We start from the raw sequence: 26920 nt of genomic DNA, 5'->3' as shown, positions 1-26920 counted from the left end.
GAGTAAATACTTAATTTTTATGAACATTATCTAAATGTAAAACTACTGAAATGCTTATTTGGACGAAATGCATTCAATAGAGTCTCAGTGAGGGTTAAGTGAGAGGTTTGATTTAGAAATGAGGTTTGAATAGAACAGTTTGAATAGAGAATCGTTAGTAATTATAATGCAGATAAAAGAATAATAATTAGAGCCATAACCAGTCCGCAGAAGTGTGAATGTGTGCCGGGGAGACAAACTGAATGGGGCAGTTTGCACCTCTAAACAATAGAGGCAATATAGCGAATGAAAGCTGAGAAGACATGGCAATAAACATCAGTTGATATTTTACAGATATCTCAAAATAAAATTGTGGCAAGGGGGGCGTGGTTCAGCGAGGTCTGCAGCGGGAGAGAGAGCCGCGGGACAAGCGGTACGTGAGTGGGTTGGAAGCAGATTAATAACACCTGTCTCTTGTTCTAGTAATGAGCGCGGAGAGGGGATAAAACATCAGTGGAACCGGAGATCGAGGAGAGAGAGAGCCCGGACGGTTGATGCCAAACCCCCCTTACAGAGACTGAGTTACCGGAAGCCGGAAGTGCCGACCCGGAAGTGACTGAGCGATCGTTGTTCATTGAGATACCACACCACAGTGTGTGTTGGCAAAGATATTGAGTTTAATAAAGATACAGCATCAACCGTCCAGCCGACCCCTTGTCCTCTTCCTTCCTTATCATATCGAACTTTGCTACAGTGGTGCCGAAAACCCGGGAAGGAAGTAGGACCGCGCCGCCGCCATGACTACTCCAACGCCCTCCGCCACGCCGTTTGCGGACATTATCACCTCTCTCGCGGCCCTCCACCAGAATCAACATCAGGCCATGCTGGAGCTGCGGGCGGACCAGGAGCGTCGATTCGAGGCCATCGTCCGCGGCCAGCAAGAGGACCGCGAGAGGTTCCGGAGCTGGATAGACCGGGAGGTTCACACCGAAGCCGCCGGGCTCGCCAGCGCACCGGTCCACGTGCCCCTACACAAGATGGGGCCACAGGACGATCCCGAGGCCTTCATAGACCTTTTTCAGAAAGCGGCGGAGGCCTGCGGGTGGCCCCGGGCACAGTGGCCGGTGCGCCTTATTCCATTGCTCAGCGGAGAAGCCCAGGCGGCCGCCCAACAACTGCCGGTGGCGAACCTCCTGGATTACGACGATCTGAAGAGGGCCATCATTCAGCGGGTCGGTCGGACCCCCGAACAACACCGTCAGCGTTTCCGCTCGCTTGAGTGGGGGGAGACCGGCCGGCCCTTCGCGATGGCCCACCAGCTCCGGGACGCCTGCCGCAAATGGCTATTGGCCGGTGGAAGCGACGTGGACCACATCGTCGATCTGGTGGTACTGGAACAGTTCATCGCTCGGCTTCCCAAGAAGACCGCCGAGTGGGTCCAGTGCCACCGGCCCACGTCGCTGACGACGGCCATCAACCTGGCGGAGGACCATCTGGTGGCGTGCCCAGGGGTCGGCGAACCCCGTTTAACTTCTCCCTCTTTCTCTCCCCCCTCTGTCTCTCCTTCTCCTCCTGTCCCTCTCCCTAGGTCCCGCCCTCCAGGGCCCCCTCGTATTCCCCCCAGAGGTCGGGGTGGAATGGGCCCAGGGCAATACGGGAGTTCGAGGGCCCCGCCCAGGGGGGCGGGGCTGCTGGGGTCGGGCGGGGATATCGGTTCCGGTTCCACCCCCCCTCCGCGCTCATATTCCAACCCACTCCCCGCCGCAGGGGCGGCGGGCAGGCCTGGGCTGGCCTGCTGGCGGTGCGGTGACCCGGACCATTTTGTGGACCGATGTCCAATGATGGATATCGGGACAATGATCCGGGTCCCGGACGTCCAGCGGACCACCCCTGATCAAGCAGGAGAGTACCAAGTTCCTGTGAGTATCAAGGGGGGTACATATCAGGCCTTGGTGGATTCAGGATGTAACCAAACCTCGATCCATCAAAGCCTGATGCAGCCTGGGGCATTGGATACAAGCCGCATGGTTAAGGTGCGGTGTGTGCACGGGGATGTGGTGGAATATCCGCTTGTACCAGTCACGATTCAGTTCAGGGGAGAAAATCATAGTGTTGAGGTGGCGGTTAGTCCCCACCTCCGGCATCCGCTAATTCTGGGGACGAATTGGCCCGCCTTTCCGGCGTTATTGGGGTCGATATGCGCGGATGCCGCTTGGGGGAGCCAGGCTAGGAACGGGGCGGTGCGGGTGCAGGTTGGCGAGACTGATACGGGGCCCTCGGAAACGGCTTCAGAGGAACCGAGCGGGGTCGAGAGACTGATTCTCTCGGACCGCGATGACTTTCCTCTGGAGCAGTCTCAGGACGATACCCTAAAACATGCTTTCCAACAGGTCCGCACTATCGACGGTCAGTCCCTTCAACCCGCCCTGCCCGTCACGTATCCTTATTTTGCCATAATTAAGGACAGGTTGTATCGAGTGACCCAAGACGCTCAGACAAAGGTAGATACAACCCAGTTGTTAGTACCAAAGAGCCGCCGGGAAATGCTTTTCCAGGCGGCTCATTCTAACCCAATGGCGGGCCACCTGGGACAGGCGGCCACGCTGAATCGTTTAATGACCCGATTTTTTTGGCCAGGCATTCACGACAATGTGCGCAGGTGGTGCGCGTCTTGTCCTGAATGTCAGTTGGTGAATCCACTGGCCTCCCCAAAAGCGCCATTGCGCCCCCTTCCATTAATGCAGGTCCCCTTCGAGAGAATTGCGATGGACCTCATCGGGCCATTAGAGCGATCCGCACGCGGACATCGTTTTGCGCTAGTTATCGTGGACTACGCAACGCGATATCCGGAAGCAGTGGCTCTCCGCAACATCTCGGCGAAGAGTGTTGCGGACGCACTGTTTCGTTTAATCTCCCGAGTGGGGATTCCGAAGGAAATCCTCACTGATCAAGGCACGGCGTTTATGTCACGCACGCTAAGCGAATTATACGGGTTATTGGGCATCAAATCGATTCGGACAAGCGTCTATCACCCACAAACAGACGGCTTGGTCGAACGATTTAATCGCACTCTTAAATCCATGATCCGTAAATTCGTACAGGAAGACGCCAAAAATTGGGATCGGTGGTTAGAACCCCTCTTATTCGCTGTGCGGGAGGTCCCACAAGCCTCCACGGGGTTTTCCCCCTTCGAGCTTCTCTACGGACGACAGCCCCGGGGGGTGCTGGACGTCCTACGAGAAACTTGGGAGGAGGGACCTTCTTTGGCCAAAAACGAAATTCAATATGTGCTGGACTTGCGAACAAAACTCCACACCTTGGGGCGGCTATCTAGGGAGAATTTGTTGCAAGCCCAGGACCGCCAAAGCCGGTCGTATAACAGGGGTACGAGACTACGCAAATTTACACCGGGAGAGAAAGTGCTCGTATTACTCCCTACATCGAGCTCTAAATTAATGTCGAAGTGGCAGGGGCCGTTTGAGGTCGCACGACAGGTGGGAGACCTCGATTATGAAGTGATACGGTCCGATAGGAACGGGGCACGGCAAATTTATCACCTCAACCTCCTGAAAAAATGGAATGAGGTGGAATCAGTGTTGTTGGCGACGGTGATCGGGGGAGAGGATGATCTCGGGCCAGAGGCGAGCATCAAAGCACAATCGGTCGCATTGGCCCCTGGGGGAGATCACCTCTCACCGTCCCAACTCACTGATCTCTCAAAGCTACAGGCGGAATTCGCCGACGTGTTCTCGCCCCTACCGGGACGTACCGACTTAATTCAGCACCATATCGAGACCGAGCCGGGCGTGGTAGTTCGCAGCCGGCCGTATCGCTTACCTGAACACAAGAAAAAAGTAGTTCAGGAAGAATTAGGGGCAATGCTCGATATGGGAGTAATAGAGGAGTCCAACAGTGACTGGGCGAGCCCGATCGTTTTAGTTCCTAAAACCGACGGCTCGGTCAGGTTCTGTGTGGACTACCGCAAGGTGAACGCAGTGTCGAAATTCGACGCGTATCCAATGCCGCGGGTTGACGAGTTGCTTGATCGGCTGGGCACGGCTCGATTTTATTCGACATTGGACTTAACGAAGGGCTATTGGCAGATCCCCTTGTCTCCATTGTCCAAAGAAAAGACGGCCTTCACCACGCCGTTCGGATTGCACCAATTCGTCACGCTTCCCTTCGGCTTGTTCGGGGCACCCGCTACCTTTCAGCGACTCATGGACAGGATTTTGCGTCCCCATGCCGCATATGCTGCTGCCTACCTGGACGATATCGTGATTTACAGTCACGATTGGCAGCGGCATATGCAGCATGTCCGGGCGGTCTTGAGGTCGTTGAGGGGAGCGGGGCTCACGGCCAACCCGAAGAAGTGTGCAATTGGGCGGGTGGAGGTAAGGTATCTGGGCTTCCACTTGGGTCATGGGCAGGTGCGTCCCCAAATTGATAAGACCGCCGCAATTGCAACCTGTCCGAGGCCCAAGACCAAAAAGGAGGTAAGGCAGTTCTTGGGGCTGGCGGGATATTATAGACGGTTTATTCCAAATTATTCGGACCTCACCAGCCCTCTGACTGACCTTACTAAAAAGGGGCTACCAGATACGGTCCAATGGACGGAGCCGTGCCAGCAGGCCTTCACCCGAGTTAAGGCTGCTCTATGTGGCGGGCCGCTGTTACACTCCCCTGACTTTTCTCTCCCTTTTCTGTTGCAGACTGACGCGTCGGACAGGGGGCTGGGCGCAGTCCTGGCCCAGGAGGTGGAGGGGGGAGAGCGGCCGGTGCTGTACATTAGCCGTAAGCTCTCGAAGAGAGAGGCTAAGTACAGCACCATCGAAAAAGAGTGCCTTGCCATCAGGTGGGCCGTTCTCACCCTCCGCTACTACCTTCTGGGGCGGGAGTTCACCCTCTGTTCGGACCACGCTCCTCTCCAATGGCTCCACCGCATGAAGGATACCAACGCGCGGATCACTCGTTGGTATCTAGCTCTTCAGCCTTTTAAGTTCCAGGTGGTCCACAGGCCGGGTGCTCAGATGGCTGTGGCCGACTTCCTCTCCAGAAATGGGGGGGGGGGGCTGCAGGCCGGACGGCTCCCCGGCCTGAGTCGGGCGGTGGGGGTATGTGGCAAGGGGGGCGTGGTTCAGCGAGGTCTGCAGCGGGAGAGAGAGCCGCGGGACAAGCGGTACGTGAGTGGGTTGGAAGCAGATTAATAACACCTGTCTCTTGTTCTAGTAATGAGCGCGGAGAGGGGATAAAACATCAGTGGAACCGGAGATCGAGGAGAGAGAGAGCCCGGACGGTTGATGCCAAACCCCCCTTACAGAGACTGAGTTACCGGAAGCCGGAAGTGCCGACCCGGAAGTGACTGAGCGATCGTTGTTCATTGAGATACCACACCACAGTGTGTGTTGGCAAAGATATTGAGTTTAATAAAGATACAGCATCAACCGTCCAGCCGACCCCTTGTCCTCTTCCTTCCTTATCATATCGAACTTTGCTACAAAAATCACATGAAACGATCTTGTAAAACGTTTAATAAAATTCAGAGTTTTAGACTGATCATCTTCAGATCTGAAATATAACATGGTCAGACTTGTGGCTTTAGCTGTAGTGCATTTCTAGATTTCTCCAAGGCCCACTTCAATTTTATTTTCATAAAGATATTTCATACAAATAAATTTCTAATAACTTTACAAAACTTTGAAGCTTATTATAGCTTTTTTATTATGAAAAATATTATCATTTTGACTTTACAGTAAACTGCAATGTGTCTGCTTTCAAATGAGACCATAATTATGCTTTTAGTGCAAAGGATTCACAAACTGTATATGTTTTAGTCTGAGTATGCATTTCTTAGGATTTTTTTCAAAATTTGGAATTCAGCTTAACAGGTTAATGTTTTTATCATTCCTCAGCTGGATAAAATTGTTCTGTAAGTGATTCCAACAATGTTTTTTTCTCTGTGCTGTTATCGTTATAACTGTTATGTGAACTCTTCTAAATACTTTATACTACAACAAAGCACATTTTCAATATACTAATATGTTAATAACACTAAATATATAACACTGGTTACTAATATGTTAATAACACCACTGGTCCAGGCATCTAAATTGGCTCTTTAAACTGCTGAAGAGTGCTTGGCTACATTGCTGCACATTTTTCTACATCATTTGGCCAGGAGTGAATCATCCTTTGATGGATAACTAACATGCTTAATAGAAAGTGTACACAAACATCTGTTTTACATGAAATTCTGTTTCTGCAGAAGGCAGGCTGTAATAGCTTTACATTAATTGCACCAGTTTTGTAAATAAGGCACAATGCATAATGAGCCTAATTTGCATAGAACGTTTCTGATGAAAAGAATGACGATGACATCTTTAAATATTCCGGGTTTCCTACACTAAACCAAGTTTTTGCGTTTCCTTAAATTCAAGTTTTTTTGCAGCACTGAACTGCAGTTATGTGATTTCACTTGTGCTTTGCTGAAGAGTTTTTTTCATTTATAATTTATGTATGTCAGAAGAGTGCCCGTCAGGTAAAGAGCATCGAGTCACAAAGAGGACACTGAAATAAGCAATGAGAACGACGAGCATACTGTGTGTATATCATCCTGAAATATTCATGGTCAACACATACTTAAAAACAAGCAGGCGAATGACCACACACACACTTTATCTTCTGTCACCAGATGTCCTTCAGGTTAGGCTGATAAGTTTTTAAGACTGAGAGAGAAAGTAGAATTATATAGGCTAAATTTAAAAGGAATGTTATAAATATACTATGTAATGCACTGTTGTATTGGTTTTGATGTTGACTAGAAGAGGTTTTCATGCTTGAATGTTCAAAACATAATTTTTCAAATATTCTCCATTGCAACCCGTTCTCACTCCCAAGGCGTCAAAATCCGAAGCATGGTCGAGTGCCTTCCGCGTCACAATTAAGACGCTAAAGGTGCCCCTGGGCGTCATTTTGCAACGCGCTGGGTGCTCCATTCATTACAATGATAAACCTTTGGCGTCATAAACAGACGCATTTAATTATTTGCGTTTATAAAAGCAGACATGATTTTATTAATATTTTAAGGCTACTTTTATATTTTGGAGCAACTAACTCCACTCCTACCCTAAACCTACCCATATCTAAACAATATAAAACACATAACAGGCAAATAAATGTACAGTCACAAGTATTTATTGCAAAAACTGACCAAAGCAGTATAAAAGTATTAACTCATGTTGCATTCCAAGTCTTCTGAAGTCATACGATGTCTTCATGTGAAGAACAGAGTCGATCTTGATGTTTTAATCGCTGAAATGATGATCCCGCTGCCCCGTGAACGAACTCATTCATATCTCATTCAAATAATTCAAAAGACTCCTGAGCATGACGCAATCGGTCACAAGACACACGAGAGCCAATGACATTTTACAATCAATGCTGACGTGATGACGCAATTGGTCACAAGACATACGAGAGCCAATGCAATTTCACTATGAAATCTGACGTAACGGGCGCCAATATTTGAAATTTGATGTGTTCATGATCTTCTGTGGATGGAGATGCTGATGGGGATTTTCTTAATACAAATCAATCGTTTGGCCTCGGAAAACTTGGATTATTTAACTTTTTTGAATAACTCGTGGATGCAGTCGTATGTTATATATCCTGTGTTTTATATCATGTTCACACAAATGGGTAGGTTTAGGGATGGGATGGGGTTGGGTTACATGTTAAGCATGTCTAAATAGCGTAAATAAAATAAATGTAAATAAAATTATGCTTGCTGATTAAATTGAAAAACACACTCCAACATGTCATAATGGCAAAATTATAAACTAATACAATTTCACCATGGCGATAACATTACTAATACCCAGTGCGTCTGTGTATGACGCCAAAGGTTTCTCACTGAAATGAATGGAACACCCAGCACGTCGAAACATGACGCCTTGGGGCACCTTTAGCGTCTTTATTGTGACGCAGAAGGCACTTGACCATGCTTCGGTTTTTGCAGCACCTCTCTTCCCAGTCTGTCAGTAAAACTGTTTAGTTCCTGTGTCTATGAAGCCCCTCCTTCGAAAAAAGAACTGGGCTCTGATTGGTCAGCTGGATCAGTGTGTTGACTTTTGGTCAACCGCTTTGAGCATGTTTCAGAAATTTCACACTCCTTACTATAACTGTTTCAACATACTAATGTAACTTAACCCGGCCTCACTCCTTTTTTTTTGTGAATGCCTTGGGTGGGAATTGTTTAAACGAGGAATATTGTGACGTGTCTGTTCCTCGACTACAATCAAGGCGTTTTAGTAAGGTCAGAAACAGCTCTTAAAGGGGGGGGGGGGGGGGTGAAACACTCAGTTTCAGTCAATCTCATGTCAATCTTGAGTACCTATTGTATCCTATAGAGTAGTATTGCATCCTTCATATCTCCGAAAAGTCTTTAGTTTTATTATATTTATAAAAGAAATATGGGCTGTACCGAGTCTTTCCGGGAAAAAACGAGCGCCTGGAGGCGTATCGAGTGGGCGGAGCTAAAAAATGACGAGTGCGCACAAAGCGGTGACGTCCTCAAGCGTGGAGCAACCCATGGCTATCGATCTCAGCTAATAGATATGATCCAGAATCATTCGGAGGCTGAAATAAATTGAACAGGAGAAACAGCAACAGCAGGACGTCCGTCTCTGTGGTATGTACTGTATTTAGTGGCCTGTCAACATTTATGTGTGTTTACTTGCAGTTTATGAGGACATGATTCGGTTTATGGACTATTGTATGTGATTAAACCTTAGCAGTAGGTTTTGCATGTCAGACTAGTGTATCGTTATACATAGAACAGCAATGGAGTCCGTTAGCGCATTTGAATGACGAAGCACCCAATCGTGTCGTTTACTGATGTTTACTCACGCGACGATAGCCAACAGCACAGACATTTGAAGCAGTTTTACTCACCGGCTGCTTCCAAAGCAGGACCGAACCTTTATCGCTGGGACCGCTCCGTCAAAAACACACTTCTTTGGTATGAATTGGTGAAGTCCTGTGATAGCAGTGAATGTGGAAATCCACTTTGTGACACGACTGAAGCGATGTTGTGAAGCTTCCCGTCATTTCTGCGTTCAAATGCAGTGCTGCCTTCCCGTAACACTGTGCTGAAGCGTTGAAGTCACTTGATGTCACCCATAGGAATAAAGTGGAGCACAGCGCACTACAGAAGTGTTCACGTACGACTGGATCTGCAGCTGAGAGTGTTTATGGGCGTGCATTTCCTCTTTCGCTCTAGTCACGCGCGCGCACCCTTCCGGGAGAAGAGCCCGTACGGCTCATACAAGGACCTTCCGCTCTATTAACGTCAAGCCGACCCATACTCGAAAAAAACTCTCAGAAACTTGTGAGAAACCGGAAGGAGTATTTTTAACACAGAAATACTCCATCAAACGTCCAACATTAGTTTTTGAAACTTTGTCTATGTTTAGGATGGGAATCCAAGTCTTTAACAGTGTAAAAAGCTCAATATGCATGAAACAGCATTTCACCCCCCCCACCCCCTTTAATGATCCTTCCTTGAAGTGACTTTGTGCTTTGTAACTTCGCAGCAATTTTTCATGCTTAAAACATTACACACTAGATTCAACACAATTGAAGATTTCAATTGTTTCATTAACCTCTGCATTTTACAAATATTTGAGGTGCAACAGATTCAATATGATTTGCATTATACCTGAGATTATGTATGGAAATGACTTGAGGGCAGTTTTTTTTTTCTAGCGATACAACAAAATTTATTGTGACAATGCGTTTTTTTGTTTGTTTGTTTTTTTAGGGCAAAGTCATTACGCACACCAATTTTTTGGTAAAAGACCAAATGGATTGAAAACATTTTTAACGCATATTAACTTGTTGATACTGTTGATAACAAAACTGTGCAAAAAGTGGATGGATAATAATGTACCAAAATTAACGTTTTTCCTTTGCTTTTTTTGCGTACACACCAATGTTGTTAAAAAAGATCTCTGTTCACAAGGATCAGCGAAAAACAACTAAAAACGTTGTATTATTCATGCCAAACCAGTAGATGGCAATGACACTTTGTGAAGAAACAGCACATGCAAACTGAACACGTAGGACGTCACCATTTTCACAATTCACATTTTTGTAATTAACAAAGTGACGATAACCATATCATTTTCAAAAACTCGCACTTTAAAATAAAAAAAAATAAATTAAAAAAAACATTTTTCTGGTCCCCAAAACACTGCGTAAATTAACAGCCAAAACGCATGAAAAAATGTTGTGTAATCGGCCTTCTGTCCCTATGGTTTGTCTAAATTACAAACTTCTGCTTTAATGTCAGTCTGAAAGACTTTTGGACAGCAAAGTGTGTGTTGTTTAAAATCTATAGCAGTTATAACTCAGCTCAGCAATTTATTTGCACATTAATAGTGCTATAAAAAATGGACATTTTCATAAGGCAGCTTTACAGGAGGCTCTGGGGGGAAACCCATCCTCCTCTGGACAGCTCTGAAGAATAAGTTTGAGGAAAGCAGTCATTTATAGCAGACGCAGTTTATCTTTTAATTGATCTTTTGAATGATTGTGAGCAGATTCATAAAGAAAATGGAAGAAAGCAAAAAGATCACTCTTCCTGGTCAGAAATACACAAAAGAGAAGGTTGATTTCTCAATGCTGCAATGAAGACAGGAGCTCATGCAACCACAAAAATTCTTCACCTTCCAGCCCAAACCAATTCTGACAGCATGGCCACGCAAAGCTATTTCAGTTTGTCTGTAGCCTGTATGTCATTTAAAAAGACGGGATGGGTCTTGATCACTTCTAGATTAAGTCTGCTAATGTAGAGCGGAGCAGGCCAGAGAGCTGCGTTTACCATGATAAACATGCCGTGAGTGTAATCGCAGAGGACAGGAGTGTTGTTTGTAAGAGCCCATATCAATGTGTTAGAAAAGCCCTGCAGTCAGTGTCACCAGTGTATTTCTCTTTTTGCACCAAGTACATATACGACAACAAATAGCCCATTCCGCTTTACATAAGAGACGCTTTGAATATTAAGATATAATAGAACAATTACAGAGCACTTATCGGTAAACTTAAAAGCCTTGTCTTCCTTGTACAGTTCTTCCAGAAAAGGTTGGACTTCACGCTCAGATGCACAACCAATCCCCTGATAACCAGTCAACAGCATCTATTTTCAATGGCGCTTTGAGGCCCTTGGGCACATGCTGCACGCTGACAAATATGCAAATTACGCTACTATTTCCAATAGGGCGCCAGATTGAAACTGTGCTTTGTCCTTATGTATTCCCAACACTGACAACAGAGAATAAAATGCACAACCTGCCCAAAATCCACACTTATTTGCAGCACAGAACACTTACACTACAGTGTTGATAGATGCTTCTTATTCTATCCTATATTCTTTGTAATATTCTTAGAAAATCATATAAACAGTCCTTTATACCAGTGGCAATTAGATTGTTAAATGAAGGGTAAGCAATTTCTTGTGAGAATAACTTTATATTCACATATTGTGTGTGTATAACTTGTGTATTATAATTAAAAAGTATAGCCTATGTGCTTTGTATGGGAAGTCAAAGGAGAATTATCACCAACCAACCAATAATATCTATTATAAAAAAATAAAAAAAAATATATATATATATATATATATATATATATATATATATATATATATATATATATATATATATATATATATATATATATATATATATATATACACACACACACACACACAGATCCTTCTCAAAAAATTAGCATATTGTGACAAAGTTCATTATTTTCCATAATGTAATGATAAAGATTAAACTTTCATATATTGCACACCAACTGAAGTATTTCAGGTATTTTATTGTTTTAATACTTATGGTTTTGGCATACAGCTCATGAAAACCCAAAATTCTCAAAAAATCTCAAAAAATTAGCATACCGGTATTTCATCCGACCAATAAAAGAAAAGTGTTTTTAATACAAAAAATGTCCACCTTCAAATAATTATGTTCAGTTATGCACCTATAATACTTGGTCGGGAATCCTTTTGCAGAAATGACTGCTTCAGTGCGGCGTGGCATGGAGGCGATCAGCCTGTGGCACTGCTGAGGTGTTATGGAGGCCCAGGATGCTTCGATAGCGGCCTTAAGCTCATCCAGAGTGTTGGGTCTTGCGTCTCTCAAATTTCTCTTCACTATATCCCACAGGCCAATTGAGCACAGTAATACCATGGTCAGTAAACCATTTACCAGTGGTTTTGGCACTGTGAGCAGGTGCCAGGTCGTGCTGCAAAACAAAATCTTCATCTCCATAAAGCTTTTCAGCAGATGGAAGCATGAAGTGCTCCAAAATCTCCTGATAGCGAGCTGCATTGACCCTGCCCTTGATAAAACACAGTGGACCAACACCAGCAGCTGACATGGCACCCCAGACCATCACTGACATGTGGGTACTTGACACTGGCATTTTGGCATTTCCTTCTCCCCAGTCTTCCTCCAGACTCTGGCACCTTGATTTCCGAATAACATGCAAAATTTGCTTTCAACCGAAAAAAAGTACTTTGGACCACTGAGCAACAGTCCAGTGCTGCTTCTCTGTAGCCCAAAAGTGTCTTGACCTGGGGAATGCGGCACCTGTAGCCCATTTCCTGCACACGCCTGTGCACGGTGGCTCTGGATGTTTCTACTCCAGACTCAGTCCACTGCTTCTGCAGGTCCCCCAAGGTCTGGAATCGGTCCTTCTCCACAATCTTCCTAAGGGTCCGGTCCCCTCTTCTCGTTGTGCAGCGTTTTTTGCCACACCTTTTCCTTCCCCCAGACTTCCTACTGAGGTGCCTTGGTACAGCACTCTGGGAACAGCCTATTCGTTCAGAAATGTCTTTCTGTGTCTTACCCTCTCGCTTGAGGGTGTCAATGATGGCCTTCTGGACAGCAGTCAGGTCGGCAGTCTTACCCATGATTGCGGTTTTGAGTAATGAACCAGGCTGGGAGTTTTTAAAAGCCTCAGGAATCTTTTGCAGGTGTTTAGAGTTAATTAGTTGATTCAGATGATTAGGTTAATAGCTCGTTAGAGAACCTTTTCGTGATATGCTAATTTTTTGAGATAGGAATTTGCGGTTTTCATGAGCTGTATGCAAAACAAAAAAAATTGTGAATGACCTGTATATATATATATATATATATATATATATATATATATATATATATATATATATATATATATATATATATATATATATATATATATATATATATATATATATATATATTCTGAATATGTTTCTGAATAAATCAATGATTCAATGACTCAATCATGAAGAAAGTCTCCAGCCCCCACCTACTGTTATAAATGATGTAAACCAGCAGCCATATCACCCTGTAGCCCAAGACTGGTTTCCCACTGAGACTAAACAAGGCTGAGCCTGGTCAGTACCTAGATGGGAGACCAACTGGGAAAACCAGATTTCTGCTGGTTGTGGTGTTAGTGAGGCCAGCAGGGGGTGCTCACCCAGTGGTCTGTGTGGGTACTAACGCCCCAGTATAGTGATAGGGACACTATACTGTCAAAGAGCTCCATCCTTCGGATGAGACGTTAAACAGAGGTCCTGACTCTCTGTAAAAATCTTCTCGTAAAGAGTAGGGGTGTAACTCCGGTGTCCTGGCCAAATTCCCTCGATTGGCCCTTACCAACCATGGCCTCCAATAAAATCCTCCTCCACTGAATTGGCTCTATCACCCTCTCTCCTCTCCACCTATCGCTGGTGTGTGATGAGCGCACTGGCGCCATTGTCCTGTGGCTGCCGTCGCATCATCCAAGTGGATGCTGAACACTGGTGGTGGTTGAGGAGAGATCCCTGTCATGAGTGTAAAGCGCTTTGGGTGTACATATGAAAGCGCTATATAAATGCCTCATTCATTCATTCATTCTACTTCAATACGAAAAATAAGTATACTGTATACTTCAAGTTAATTTTTAAATATATTTAAGTAAAGTTCAAGTACATTTTTTAAGTATACTGTAAGTATACTAATATTGAAAGAACGGGTACTTTAGGGATAAGTAAGGTACACAGATGTACCTTTTCACTTTTGTATAGGGTACTGCCCCAGTGACAGTGCTGTACTACTATTTACTGTAGGTATTGATTTTTTATACTTGATATACCTTTAAATATTTCCATTTTAAAATCATTTTATTCTATCTTCATGCATCTTTTCTATCATTTTTAGCTTCACAGTCATTTCAACATTTCAGTTTTTAACTTATATGCTGTTTGCATTCGTTATTTTACATTTGCGTAAGCCAACTTCTATTGCTTGTTTCTGCTTCTACTTCGTCTTTGTTTTGATTCTGTACTCTTTCAGAAGATCTGTAATAGGACCTCCTGCAGTATAACAGTGAAAACATGGATAGCCTAAAAATTCAGTCAATTGTGTGTGTGTGTGGGGGGGGGGGGTAGTTACGGTAACACTTTATTTTAAGATTCAGTTATTAACTATTAACTAGTTGCTTATTACCATGCATATTACTAGGATATTGTCTGTTTATTAGTACTTATAAAGCTCATATTAATGCCTTATTCTGCTTGACCTTATTCTACATCCCTTAATCTTACCCAATAACTAAACTTAAATGCTACAAAAACTACCTTAATAACTATTAATAAGCAGTAAATTATTAGTTTGTTGAGGCAAAAGTCATAGTTAATAGTGAATATGTGTTACCCATATTAAAGTGTTACCATAGTTACATAAAGATTCAAGTCCCCACCACAAATGCACAGATTGACTACCTATCTGGAACGAGCAAACACAAATGCACAGAGTGATACAAACCACAAAAAAAAATGTAAAAAAGAGTTCAAGTACTGATGGACTCTTAGAATGCTGCTCAACCAATCAGATTTGAGAAGGAACTACGGATAAAAATATATTTGTAAAACGTCACATACAAATATCAGGCTGGATTCTAAAAAAAATATTCTGCTAATATATATAATATACTTCACCCTTTGAGGTATCACAAGGATTCATCAGGACAGATGGGGTTGTTAAAAGGACACGAGTAAAACAAACATGTCACTCTGTAATGGTTTTCTCAGTCTACAGCACAGGGAAGCCTAATATTTGCATTGGTTGATCTCTGTGATCTTTGACAAACACAGGAAGGGCCATAATAAAACAGACAAAAATAGAGGCTTTTGGAAACCATTAAAAAGCCTTGTTTCATGGACCCCAGTTTCCTTGTGGCAACCTATGGATTATATTGCAGCATATACTGCTGTTTTAACAGTAGTCTATAATAAAATATGACATTTTTAAGTGTGTTCATTAATCTGACTTCATAAAATCTGACTCCATTAGTTAATATAACTGCAATGACCATTAAGAATAAAGGTTTTCTCTTAAACTACTAAAGAATTAATAGAATATAAATAAATATTAAAAATAGTGCTGCAGCTCTGTCCGGAAGCCTGCTAAACCTAATTATATGTGAATTAATGAGTCAAAGCATGGATGTGATTTACTCAGAATGCAGGCTATCAGAATTAAAGTCACCTTATAAGAAAAGAGTCTAAAATTTTAGCAGATTTTACTCATTCCTCCAGATAATACAGTATATTGCCAAAAGTTTTGGGACACATGCACATGAACTTTAATGACATCCCATTCTTAATCCGTAGGGATTATTATGGAGTTGACCCACCCTTTGTATCTACAACAGCTTCAACAGTTTCAACTGCCTACTGGTTTTCCTTGTGGAAAACTAAAGTGGGTAGGCTTTCCACAAGGTTTAGGAGTTTGTTTATTGAAATTTTTGACCATTCTTCTATAGATGCAACTCTTGCGGTTATGTTGGGATAGGAAGGGGTCATCCCCAAACTGTTCCCACCAATTTGGGGGCATGAAAGGCTTTCTTGTAGCTCAAACAGTAGAGCATGGCGCTAACAACACCAAGGTCATGGTTTCGATTCCCAGGGAAAGCAAGAACTGACAAAAATCTATAAAATGTGTACCTTAAAATGCATTAAGTCACCAAAAAGCGTCTGCCAAATGCATAAATGTAAATGTAAATGAAATTGTCCAAAAATGTCTTTGTATGCTTAAGCATTAAGAGTTCCTTTCACTGGAACTAAGGGGCCAAGCCCAACCCCTGAAAACAACCCCGCACCATAATCCCCTCTCCACCAAACTTTACACTTGGCACAATGCAGTCAGACAAGTACCGCTCTCCTGGCAACCGGCAAACGCAGATTCATCCATTGGATTACCAGACAGAGAAGTGTGATTATTCACTCCACTGAACACTGCTCTGGAGTCCAGTGGAGGCGTGCTTTACACCACTGCCTCCGACACTTTGCATTTCACTTGATGTAAGGCTTGGATGCAGATGCTCGGCCATGGAAACCCATTCCATTAAGCTCTCTACACACTGTTCTTGAGCTAATCTAAAGACCACACAAAGTTTGGAGGTCTATAGATATTGACCCTGCAGAAGGTTGGCAACTTCTGTACACTGTGCACCTCAGCATGCGCTGACCCCGCTCTGTGATTTTACGTGGCCTACCTTCTTCTGAGTTGCTGTTGTTCCCAATCACTTCCCCTTTATTATAATACCACTAACAATTACCACTTGAAATTTCATAAATGGACTTATTGCACAGATGGCAACCTATCACGGTGCCAAGCTTGAATTCACTGAGATCCTGAGAGCGACCCATTATTTCACAAATGTTTGTAGAGGCGTCTAGGTGCTTGATTTTATACACCTGTGGCCATGGAAGTGATTGGAACGTGCAGTGATTCAAACAATTCACTGATTTGGAGGGGTGTCCATGTCCCAATACCTTTGACAATATAGTGTATGTGCGTGAGTGACATTAAAAGTTTAGCTTTCAGCTTAACCAAAAAAATGTGTAAAAACACCATAAAATATTTTCACAAAAGCTAGTTATAGCTGAATAAGTTACCACTGATGGATAATTTCTCATCTATTTTACTTCACCCAAAAACCTTCATTGGGTTTCCAATGTTTCTAAACATAATGTTAACTGAGAAACATCATTTGTAACATAATTTCTTTATATTGGGACATATCTGAGTAAAAAAAAAAATCCAGAAAAATTGTAGGACAGGACTTGATTTTTGTCTATAGGGAAATAAGGCCATGTCCACACTAATACGTTTTCATTTGAAAGCGTATATTTTTCTCTCCGTTTTGGCCTACCGTCCACACTGAGACAGCGTTTTAAGTCAATGAAAACGTATCGTTTTAAAAACGCTCTCGAGAGCGGATAAATTTGAAAACGCCGTCTTCGCGTCGTAGTGTGGACTGTGAAAACGGAGGCTTTTTAATACGATGACGCATTTTTAGCCATGGGATGCAGTCATATGGCCAATTCAGCCAAGATGGTGAACGACATTGTACAGCTGTTGTTTTGTATGCTTTCTGTTTTGACAGCCTTGTTAAATATTAATGTCAGTTTGTACATACTGTTAAAAAATTCGATTTATTGCAGAGTAAATAAACAAGTAGCGGAAATGACGCAAGTCGAAGCGTCTTGGATTTGCTCATGCCCAGTACGGGGATGTAAGCGTTTTCAGACGTTTCAGTGTAAATGAAAATTTTTTGGAAAACGATTGAAAATGAGCGTGTGGACGCGGAGCGTTTTTAGACGAAAACTCATTCGGATAAATTAAATTTAAATTTAAAATTAAATTTATTCGGATTAGTGTAGACGTAGCCTAAATGGATGGTTGTGGTTTTCTATTGGTCAATCTCATGTGAGTGACATGTTTATTTTCATGGGTACCAGGTGTGTGAGCACATATAGTTCAGTATTTGCTGTAAATGTGATAATGTTATGTAAGGTAATATAGTTACAAAAGGCTAAATATAGACTTTAAGGATTTCTTCTAATCACATGCATAAACCAGTGTAGTGATGAAGAAAATCAGTCCTTATCCTTATTTAACCATACAGTATAAGAGATGAAAGGATAGCTTTCCCCCATTAATGCACGTTATACATTAAGCTTTGGAGAGAGAAAAAAGTCGGATTTTGCACCAAAGCATATTTTCAGCAGCTTTCCTGATGAACAAGGTAATTGTACTAAGCATTTAAATGTTGCATCAGATATTGTTGATGTAATATTTAAGATTAATAATAGCTGAATGAACAAGGCAGCTGTATGAATAGCATTTTTCATGTGTAATCAGATACCCTCAGCTTAGGCCAGCAGCCCGCTAGACATTTTAAACTGCAGTTACAGTTGTTTGAGCATCAGAGGAAGTCAGAAGTTGCTCAGCAGGGTGGCATTAACAGCCCAGCTGAATCTCAACATCCTCCATGTTTGATATTATTGCTCAGCTGGTGATCTGGACGCTTGTGGAAATTTTGGAGTTGGAGTTTATGGGGCTCTCCTTCCCTTAAACGGTTAATAGAATAAGAAAGCTGATGGCTAACAGGCTGTGCATCCTAAAAAATATGAAAATTTTCACACTGAAACTGCGCATTACTCATTAATCAACAGAAACACATCACACACATTCACAGGTTAAATGACTCTTTGAATTGAATGCTAATTAAGTCTATTGCCGTTATCTGCATGTGTTCCTGTTATTTTGGGAAGATTCACACTAATTTTCATCCACATATGTCAGCAAACACTGCACTGTAAAAAAAAAAAAAAAAAAAAAATACATGTTGGTTTTTGTTGGTTTAACTTAAAAAAGTAAGTAACCTGGTTGCCTTAAAATTTTGAGTTTATTAAAATAAAAAATTTGAGTTGATACAATGAAGGAAATGTGTTTAATAAATAGAAACTCAAAATATGTTTGTATCTGAACCACATAAAAAAATTGATAAATCATGAAATATAGCACTATTTGGCATGTTTGACTGGGTCATCACAAATAAAACACACACAATTACCCAATATGCTTACAAAAATCTTTAAATAATATTTTAATAAAGGTTGTCGAATCTCAAAAAATGTTCATTGTATTAACTAAAAATTTTAATTTCAATGAACTCAAAATTTTAAGGCAACCAGGTAACTTTTTTTCTAAAAAAAAATGTTTACAGTGTGGGAGATAAAAAAAATAATTGAATGAAACTGGGATATTGCATTTGTACAACTGTATGGGGGGGGGGGGGGTCCTCCCTTCAGAGCCATTTGAGTAAATCTTGCATACAACATGATGCAGACCAATTCTTTTTTCCAGTGTCTGCTGCCATCTACTGGAAACAGCCCAAACTGTCTGCAGGGTGCTAGAGCTCACACGGCCTGCGTTACACTAGCCTGGATGCCAGCCGAACTCAGCCCCGCCCACAACATTTGAGCTTGGGCGGTTCGGTCTGGACGCGATCCATAGAGGAGTAATTATGCAACAGAAACAACATGAAATCATCGGGCTGGCTTTAGACGATGATGGACAGATGATCAACAGTAACATAATCATGCACGTCATCAAAGGCACTAATATTTGTTCAAATCCTGATCGGAGAGCTTGTTTGTATATGCATTCACCTGCACTATTTCTCTCTTAAAATGATGATATCCCTAAAATCTTTTTTTTTTTTAACAACATCGACAAAGATCTTTTTTTCCAGCGTGCGTGCAGACAGGGTTGCCAAGTTTTTACAACAAAACCTGTCAACTACTAGCCCTAAACAATAGCTTCTTAGGGGGGTTCTCCAGAAAAAAATGGCATATGGGGGGTAAAATGTGTGTTATTTTGGCAAGGTTGCCTGCTAAAATTTGCATTCATGGGTCTATATATCACATAATAGTCGCTTCAACAAGCGGACATGGAAAACAACTGGCGGAAAAAAATCGCAGACTTGGCAACACAGTGCAGTTGAGCTCTGTTGACATTTGACAACTAACGTAATGCGTGGCATCGTTGCTCTGATTGGTTGTAGCTCTATCCAATTGATGTCTTTCCTGGTTCGGTTGAAACACACCCCATAATCACAGCCCAATGGAGCATCAGACTCATATTCTGAATAGAATTGAGGATGACCACGTCAGGCTAGAGTTACACACTTTCAAAAAAAGCGGCTCTTTTTTTACAGCTCAGACAACATATACTCACATGTTTATCCCTTTTAGCAGTTTCACATAACTTCAAATGGTTTCCTGTAAAATTATACCAAAATGTATATGTAGGTGGAAGCTTTTCAATTTGGGTTCATTCAGCAATTAAATGATTCACTGATAATATATAATATTTTTCTAGTTAAAGCAGATTATTTCAACCCATATTTGTGTGTGATATGTGTAGTTGGGCTTATTAGAAAATTACCTTGATATAGCTTACCATGAAATTAATTACTAGTCCAGAGAAGCTTTCAAATTAACCATTTCTGTTTATTAATTTAAATCAGATCTTTATTCATGGGATGAAACTTGCAAAACATACACTGATCGTTTTGACCTCCAACCGAATCTCACCTATTTGCATCTGAAAGGAACGTTTAAGGACTCAAATGAAGATGAAAGTACACTATTCCCTTACTGGATTTCTGTGGTTCCTGCCTGAAGGCTTGTGCTCTTATTGCTTTCTTTTGGTCTGTCAGATACCCTCCTGCTCCGCTCTCACATCTCTCCTTGAGCTCTAGAATACCATAACAAAAGATAAGAACTTGACAGAAGGATACTAAATAATAGCATTGTTAAATAAGGGTGTTATGATCTCTTTAAAGGGATGAATGCACACATTCATTTTTACTTGTTAATTAAGGACATTTGATTACACTTTATTTGAATGGGTTAGGGTTTGGTTTAGGGTTAGTTGCATGTAATCATGCATAATTCACTGTATGTAACGTGTAACAAGGACACAAAAGTGGATTACAGTGTTACAGTGTAATTATTTAAGTACTGCATAATATTAATGAGATATACTATAGGGTTATGGTAGGATTAGGGTTTCATTGAGGGTTAATTGTATTAAGCATAATTTACTGTTATTACTATGTTAAGTACATGTAACATAAGGACACTGTAAAATAAAGTGTTATTATGAATTATGAAAAGTGTTAAAAGTCATATACACTATAAAAAAAGGCAAATTTTGAACTTTTGCAGTACAATCAACTTGGATGTTTAACTTCAACTTAAATCATGTTAAACTGACTTTAAAAAATGAGTTACATCTTGTATAACTAATAAAAAAAAGTTTAACATTCCTTAACTTATTTTGATGAGTTAAAACAATGTAAAAACATATGTTGTCATAACTTATTGAACATATAATTTTTTACAGTGTACTCACATGAGATGAAGACTATATATCTGTGGCCTAATAAACTATTTGAAATCAGCAAAGAAAAAAATGAAAATGATGTAGAGTTAAATAATAGTAAATATAATTGTTACGTTTCCTTTATAAATAAATACATTTCGATACACAACAGTCTAAAAGTTTAGGGTCTTGAAAAATTTTTTTGGTTTGTTATTTGATCACAGTGAAATATTCTACACTCTAAAAAGTGCTGGATTAAAAACAACCCAAGTAAGTGAAAAAGAATAAGAAATTGTGTTGTTTAAACACAGTGAATGGACCCATTCAAACAACTCAATTTCTGGGTTTGTCCATTTTCAACCTAGCCTAGAAATGTAGACACACCCTAGCGTAGGCAAATTTAATCTGCCCGCAAGTGTCGTCTAGCAACTCTCAATACCCTTCTGAGCTGTATTCCCCTAACTCTTGCCGGGCCAATCACATCGTGTATAGAGTCGGTGGGCGGGGCCATAATGACGACGGCTGAGTTGCGTTTGCTAGTGATGGGAAGTTCGGTTCTTTTCCACGAACCGGTTCTTTCGGACAGTTCGTTTCAATGATCCGGTTAAAAAAAACTGATCACCGGTTCTTTTACGTCTTTACGTAATGACGTCATTTCTATAATCCCGGCGGATGAAAATACATTCAAACACATCCATATAAAGTATTTGTAATCAAAACTTAGTATAGTAATAATTATTATTGACATCATCATCATCTTGGAAACATTTTTTCATTTATGTTTTGCAACAGCACTAAATACAGATCACCAAATCGAACTGAATCGATTGTTACATCTACTTCAAGATATTAGTTTTATTTCTAGTTTGAGAGACTGTCACTGTCACTGTCACTGTCGTGCAAACACTGATGTTTTACACGGATTAAATTAACATACATTGACATAATAGGCCTACTTACACAAATCCTCAGTGTTCACCCGGGCTCATGTATTATCAGCATCAGCTGTCCCAGTCCGAGAGAAACAGTTTGGTTACGACCCTATCACGCATGCTCAGTATCTCCGCTCACCGGTTCTCAGAATCGAACATGTCCGAAAGATCGAACATGTCCGATAGAAACGGTTCTCGATTCTGTACCGGTGATCCCAGATCTCGATTCTTGCAACCGGTCGATCTGACTCGAGAACCGCTGTGTGTGTGTGTGTGTGTGTGTGTGTGTGTGTGTGTGTGTGTGTGTGTGTGTGTGTGTGTGTGTGTGTGTGTGTGTGTGTGTGTGTGTGTGTGTGAGCCTGTTTATGTGGTTTATGAGGACACAAATTTGTATAGCTACATGGGTATTACACCATAGACCAACGTGTGTGTGTGTGTGTGTGTGTGTGTGTGTGTGTGTGTGTGTGTGTGTGTGTGTGTGTGTGTGTGTGTGTGTGTGTGTGTGTGTGTGTGTGTGTGTGTGTGTGTGTGTGTGTGTGTGTGTGTGTGTGTGTGTGTGTGTGTGTGCACAGGGTGCTGAGCTGCGAACTGCTGCAAGCTGAGTAGTCTATATCAAACCTACTGTTTTGATTACATGTATTTTAAAATCTGTATCTACTTAGAAATTAAATAAGATAAAAGCTGTTCCTGAAAATATCATGCATTATTGATTAAACAAATAAATGTTTAATTTGACCGTTTTACAATCCATTGTTTTCAAAACTTTAAAATAATACAGTGACAGCTTTGTTATGATGTTTCCAAACGTGATTAGTTTTAAATACACTTAACCTGCATTTCGTTCCTCTGAACAAATAACACGCATGCGCAGCTCATCGGCTCATCGGTTCTCAATATCGAACCGAAACGGTTTTGATTCTGTACTGCTGATCCGAGGATCCGACAACCGGTACGTTCGGTTACACGCGCATGCTCAGTATCAGCTGCTCGTGAGTTCATCAGATCTCTCAGCAAAACATGTCTCAGTTCAGCTAAAGATTGGAGTTACAGCATCTACTTCAAGATATTCGTTTTATTTCTAGTTTGAGAGACTGTCACTGATGGCAGAAAGTTAACATCTACAGTATTTGTGGGATCAGCCCTGATTTGAGACGCGAACCATTTAGAACGATTCAGTTCGATTTGGTGAACTGGTTCGACCGGTTCACTATAAAGATCCAGTTAAAAAGAACGATTCGTTCGCGAACCGGACATCACCAGTGTTTGCGTGCTGGAGGTCTTTCGCATCGGCTCTGACCGCGACTCAGGAAGACTTGGAGTTAAGCTTTTCTTTGAGAAAAGGACAAAGAACGGCACTGAAGTCATTCTTAAAAAGGGAAGATGTGTTCTGAGTTTAGCCGACCGGATACGGCGAATGTTTAATCAGTCAACAAGCTCTGCTTCACCTTCGTTGCTCTGGTTGGTGTAGCGCTATCCTATCGCGTGCAGAGGGAGTTTGAAAGACAACCGTTTATCCCGCCCCTCGGATTGAGCTGTCTATGGTGAGTTTCCAGACCAAACATCTTGATGTGGGTCTGGCTTGTCAGGCTATTTTCAACCCAACTTGGGTTGTTTTTAACCCAGCACATTTTAGAGTGTAGATTCCAGTTTTAATTTATTTAAAAAGTTTTAGCATCATTACTCCAGTCTTCAGTGTCACGTGCGATTTAAACGGCAGTGTACATCAATACATGAATTGTACATTGCAATGTATCCAGACATATAAAATTGTTTATGTACATGTTACATGCAAATAATTACGACTCCGTTCAGAATGATCAGGTGGGTAAGCAGGATCAAACCCAAAAGCAGCAGAATCATTTCTCTCCTACCCTGCTCTTTCCACCTCCTGTCTAAAGTCTCCTTGGGGTCTTGTCTCATAGCTCTGTGGTTTCTGCTGTGTCTCTGCGTGTCCCTGTGCCTCAGGCCCCGATCAGCCCTGCTCTGTGGGCAACAATACTGAAGAACAGCAGGTTCCAAACTTGATATGTGGCTGCTTGTGTAATCAAACTGTCCCTGGCCAATACAACAACGCTGAAGGGTTTTTTCATGACCTCTCTCTCTGATCGGCTTTCATAAAAAGAGTGTGACTTCAGGCAGAATGCACTTTTTGACAGATGACATTGTAGCTTTTACAATATAGTTTGATTTATTGTGCAATTGTATAACTCTTCAAATATGCAAGTGGGTCAGGCTTGAATGTCAAAGGCAGAAACTTAAAGATACAGTTTTTGTAAACTGTAAAAAGAATGAATTATTACACAGCACCAACTAACCGCTAAACTTGAATGCCCTACAATGCGTTCTGAGAGATAGTACAACACAATATCTTCAAGCCACTGGTATTTATTAAATATTTATGTGTAAGCTGGCCATAAGCATGAGTTCAGAAAAGTAAAAGCACTGGGGCTGTTAAGTGACTGACATTTTAATCAGAATAGCCCTCTTCACAAACAAACTCATAGATCTCCCTTGTGTCTGGGGTATCGGTGGCCAGGTTCCTTATAGTTTCTTTTTATTATTTTTATCATGCAAATGGAAAGTTGGCTATCTCTTTACATTATTTCATTAGGGTACCATAAAGTATTGCATATCGGATTGTGCATATTCAATAGTGCCAACCTTTTGTTTTTTTTATATTCACTTATTTATCACTGCACCCTTTTAATGAAGACTGTGGCAGGCAGAATTCTAAATAGCACTATCAATATTTATTGTCTATCTATTTGTCATATTGTTTTCATGATACATTGCCAGTATTGCCTATATTGAAAAACTGTAATTACATCTAAGATTATGGTGGACAGAAAAAAATTCACTGAACAGGATTTTCCTCTGTAAAAGGGTGTTGTGTCCGTTTGTGTTATACAGCAGAATCATTACGCTTCTGTGTTTGGCTGCCTGAATATGATACAAAATTCAGCTTAATATCTAAGATGACCCCACTGTAAGTTTGTTTTGAACTAATTCATGCATTTATTTATGTTTGTTGGTTTTAAATTACATGCAAAATGATGTGCATGTTTGACTATTACTTTGGCAGAGAGAAAATAACTTTTTGCACTTTATAGAAGCACACAGTTTGACATTCACTTTTTTGCTCGCCGATCACTGTAGCTAGGGGTTTTTATTTATTTTTTTCAAAGTTACTAACCACTCAGCTTTTTCACTGGCCACAATTTTGACATTGATACCATGGGGGACAACTTCCATATATATATTTTTAATGTTATCTCATTTGGCAGCAGGTAGATCAAGTGCTGTAATTTTTTTAGATGACGCACGGACCCATTATACTGTTACACGTGCATTTTCTTTTTCAACAGTTTGTTCATTTAAAACATAACTGGCTGTTTTTCCATGAATTATGTGCATTTGTGACATTATTTTGTGTGTATTTGACTGTTAAGCAGTGACAAAAAAGAACTCAATTAAGCACTGAGAGGCAGCTTTATGTGCACACACTTTGGTTGTGAGCAAAAATGAATGAGTAAAATAATGTGCAATAAATTCAATCCCACATCAAAATTCAAGCCCTGTAACACCAACAGTATTACAGAAAAAACAAGAGCGAGAAAAATCGTAAGGCTACAATCCAAACATAGGTGATATTATATATCAAATTGGCGGGTGTTAATGTCAATCAGCTGCGTACATAACATAAAGAATGCCATAATGCATAAGTCAAATAGTGAATGTTTAATCACTACTTATGAATCTCTAATTTATTGATGAAGATTCTCATTACTAAACAGTAGTAAATACGTATAAACATACAGTAGTTTGTTTAATGGCTAAACAGATTATTATATGATTCAGTGAAACATGAAATTGGGAAAATGCACATACTGCTAAAAAGTTTGGGGTCAGTAAGATTTTTTTTTTTTTAATGTTTTGAAAGAAGTCTCTTATGCTCACCAAGGCTGCCAAGGTTCAAACATTTGAATGGTAGTCGACTTCCAGAAATATTCCATTGAACTGTTTGGTATTCATTGATTTCTTTTCAAATTAAATTTCATACAAAAGAAATCTAGCAAGGGTTCTTTAATCTCTTTTAATGCCTCTTGCAGGTTTCATTAGTGCGCCTTACCTGAACATCCAATAAAACAAGCCTGAGATTATGTCGTCCTGTCATGTGACTGTCAATCTGAGAATATTGCATCGCCTACTTGTCCTTGCCAATCTCCTCTGGGTTTCATTGCGACAAGGTGGCATGTTTCTGCCTCCGCCACCGTTTGAGCAGAAGCTTCATCACCCATGTATACAGAACGTGCATAAAATGCAAGTTTAACTCTCATTAGCTCTGATGGACAACCTCCCACGTGCACACACATCCTGCCTTTCAATGTGTCAGTCATATATGTCAAACCACCGCTGTTCGTAAATCCACGCACCTCCTTTATTGACCCACAGTGGGAAACCACAACATACTGTGTGCCATCTGTGTTAGTATGGCTGGTCTAATGAGAGCCTTGCCTGCTTCTCGGTATATACCTTGCATACTCTGGACTAAAGTGCTCAAATCCCCCTCCAAGGCTGCACGTATGGAAATGTTTAGAGAAAAACAGTGTAAAAAAATCAAAATAAGAATGAGAAAAATAAGACCCCTCGCACAAGGATAATCATATCTGAGAGTCTTTGGCATCCAAAACAGGCCCCTACTAGCCTAGAAATCTAGACGCACCCTAGCGGCAA

At 41.5% G+C, this 26920-nt stretch overlaps 1 protein-coding gene across 1 annotated transcript; it reads left to right on the top strand.

Moving 5' to 3' along the window:
- Positions 1–356: 356 nt before the first annotated feature.
- On the top strand, positions 357–5428 carry LOC137048100 (uncharacterized). The gene is made up of 2 exons (XM_067426100.1): positions 357–1898; positions 5209–5428. Exons 1-2 carry the CDS (start codon positions 777–779, stop codon positions 5209–5211), a joined length of 1125 nt encoding a protein of 374 aa, XP_067282201.1. The 5' UTR covers positions 357–776; the 3' UTR covers positions 5212–5428.
- The last annotated feature ends 21492 nt before the right edge of the window (positions 5429–26920 follow it).

The sequence above is a fragment of the Pseudorasbora parva genome, chromosome 19 (assembly GCF_024679245.1).
Source record: "Pseudorasbora parva isolate DD20220531a chromosome 19, ASM2467924v1, whole genome shotgun sequence".
Lineage (NCBI taxonomy): Eukaryota > Metazoa > Chordata > Actinopteri > Cypriniformes > Gobionidae > Pseudorasbora > Pseudorasbora parva.
This window is presented reverse-complemented; position numbering and strand designations above follow the sequence as displayed.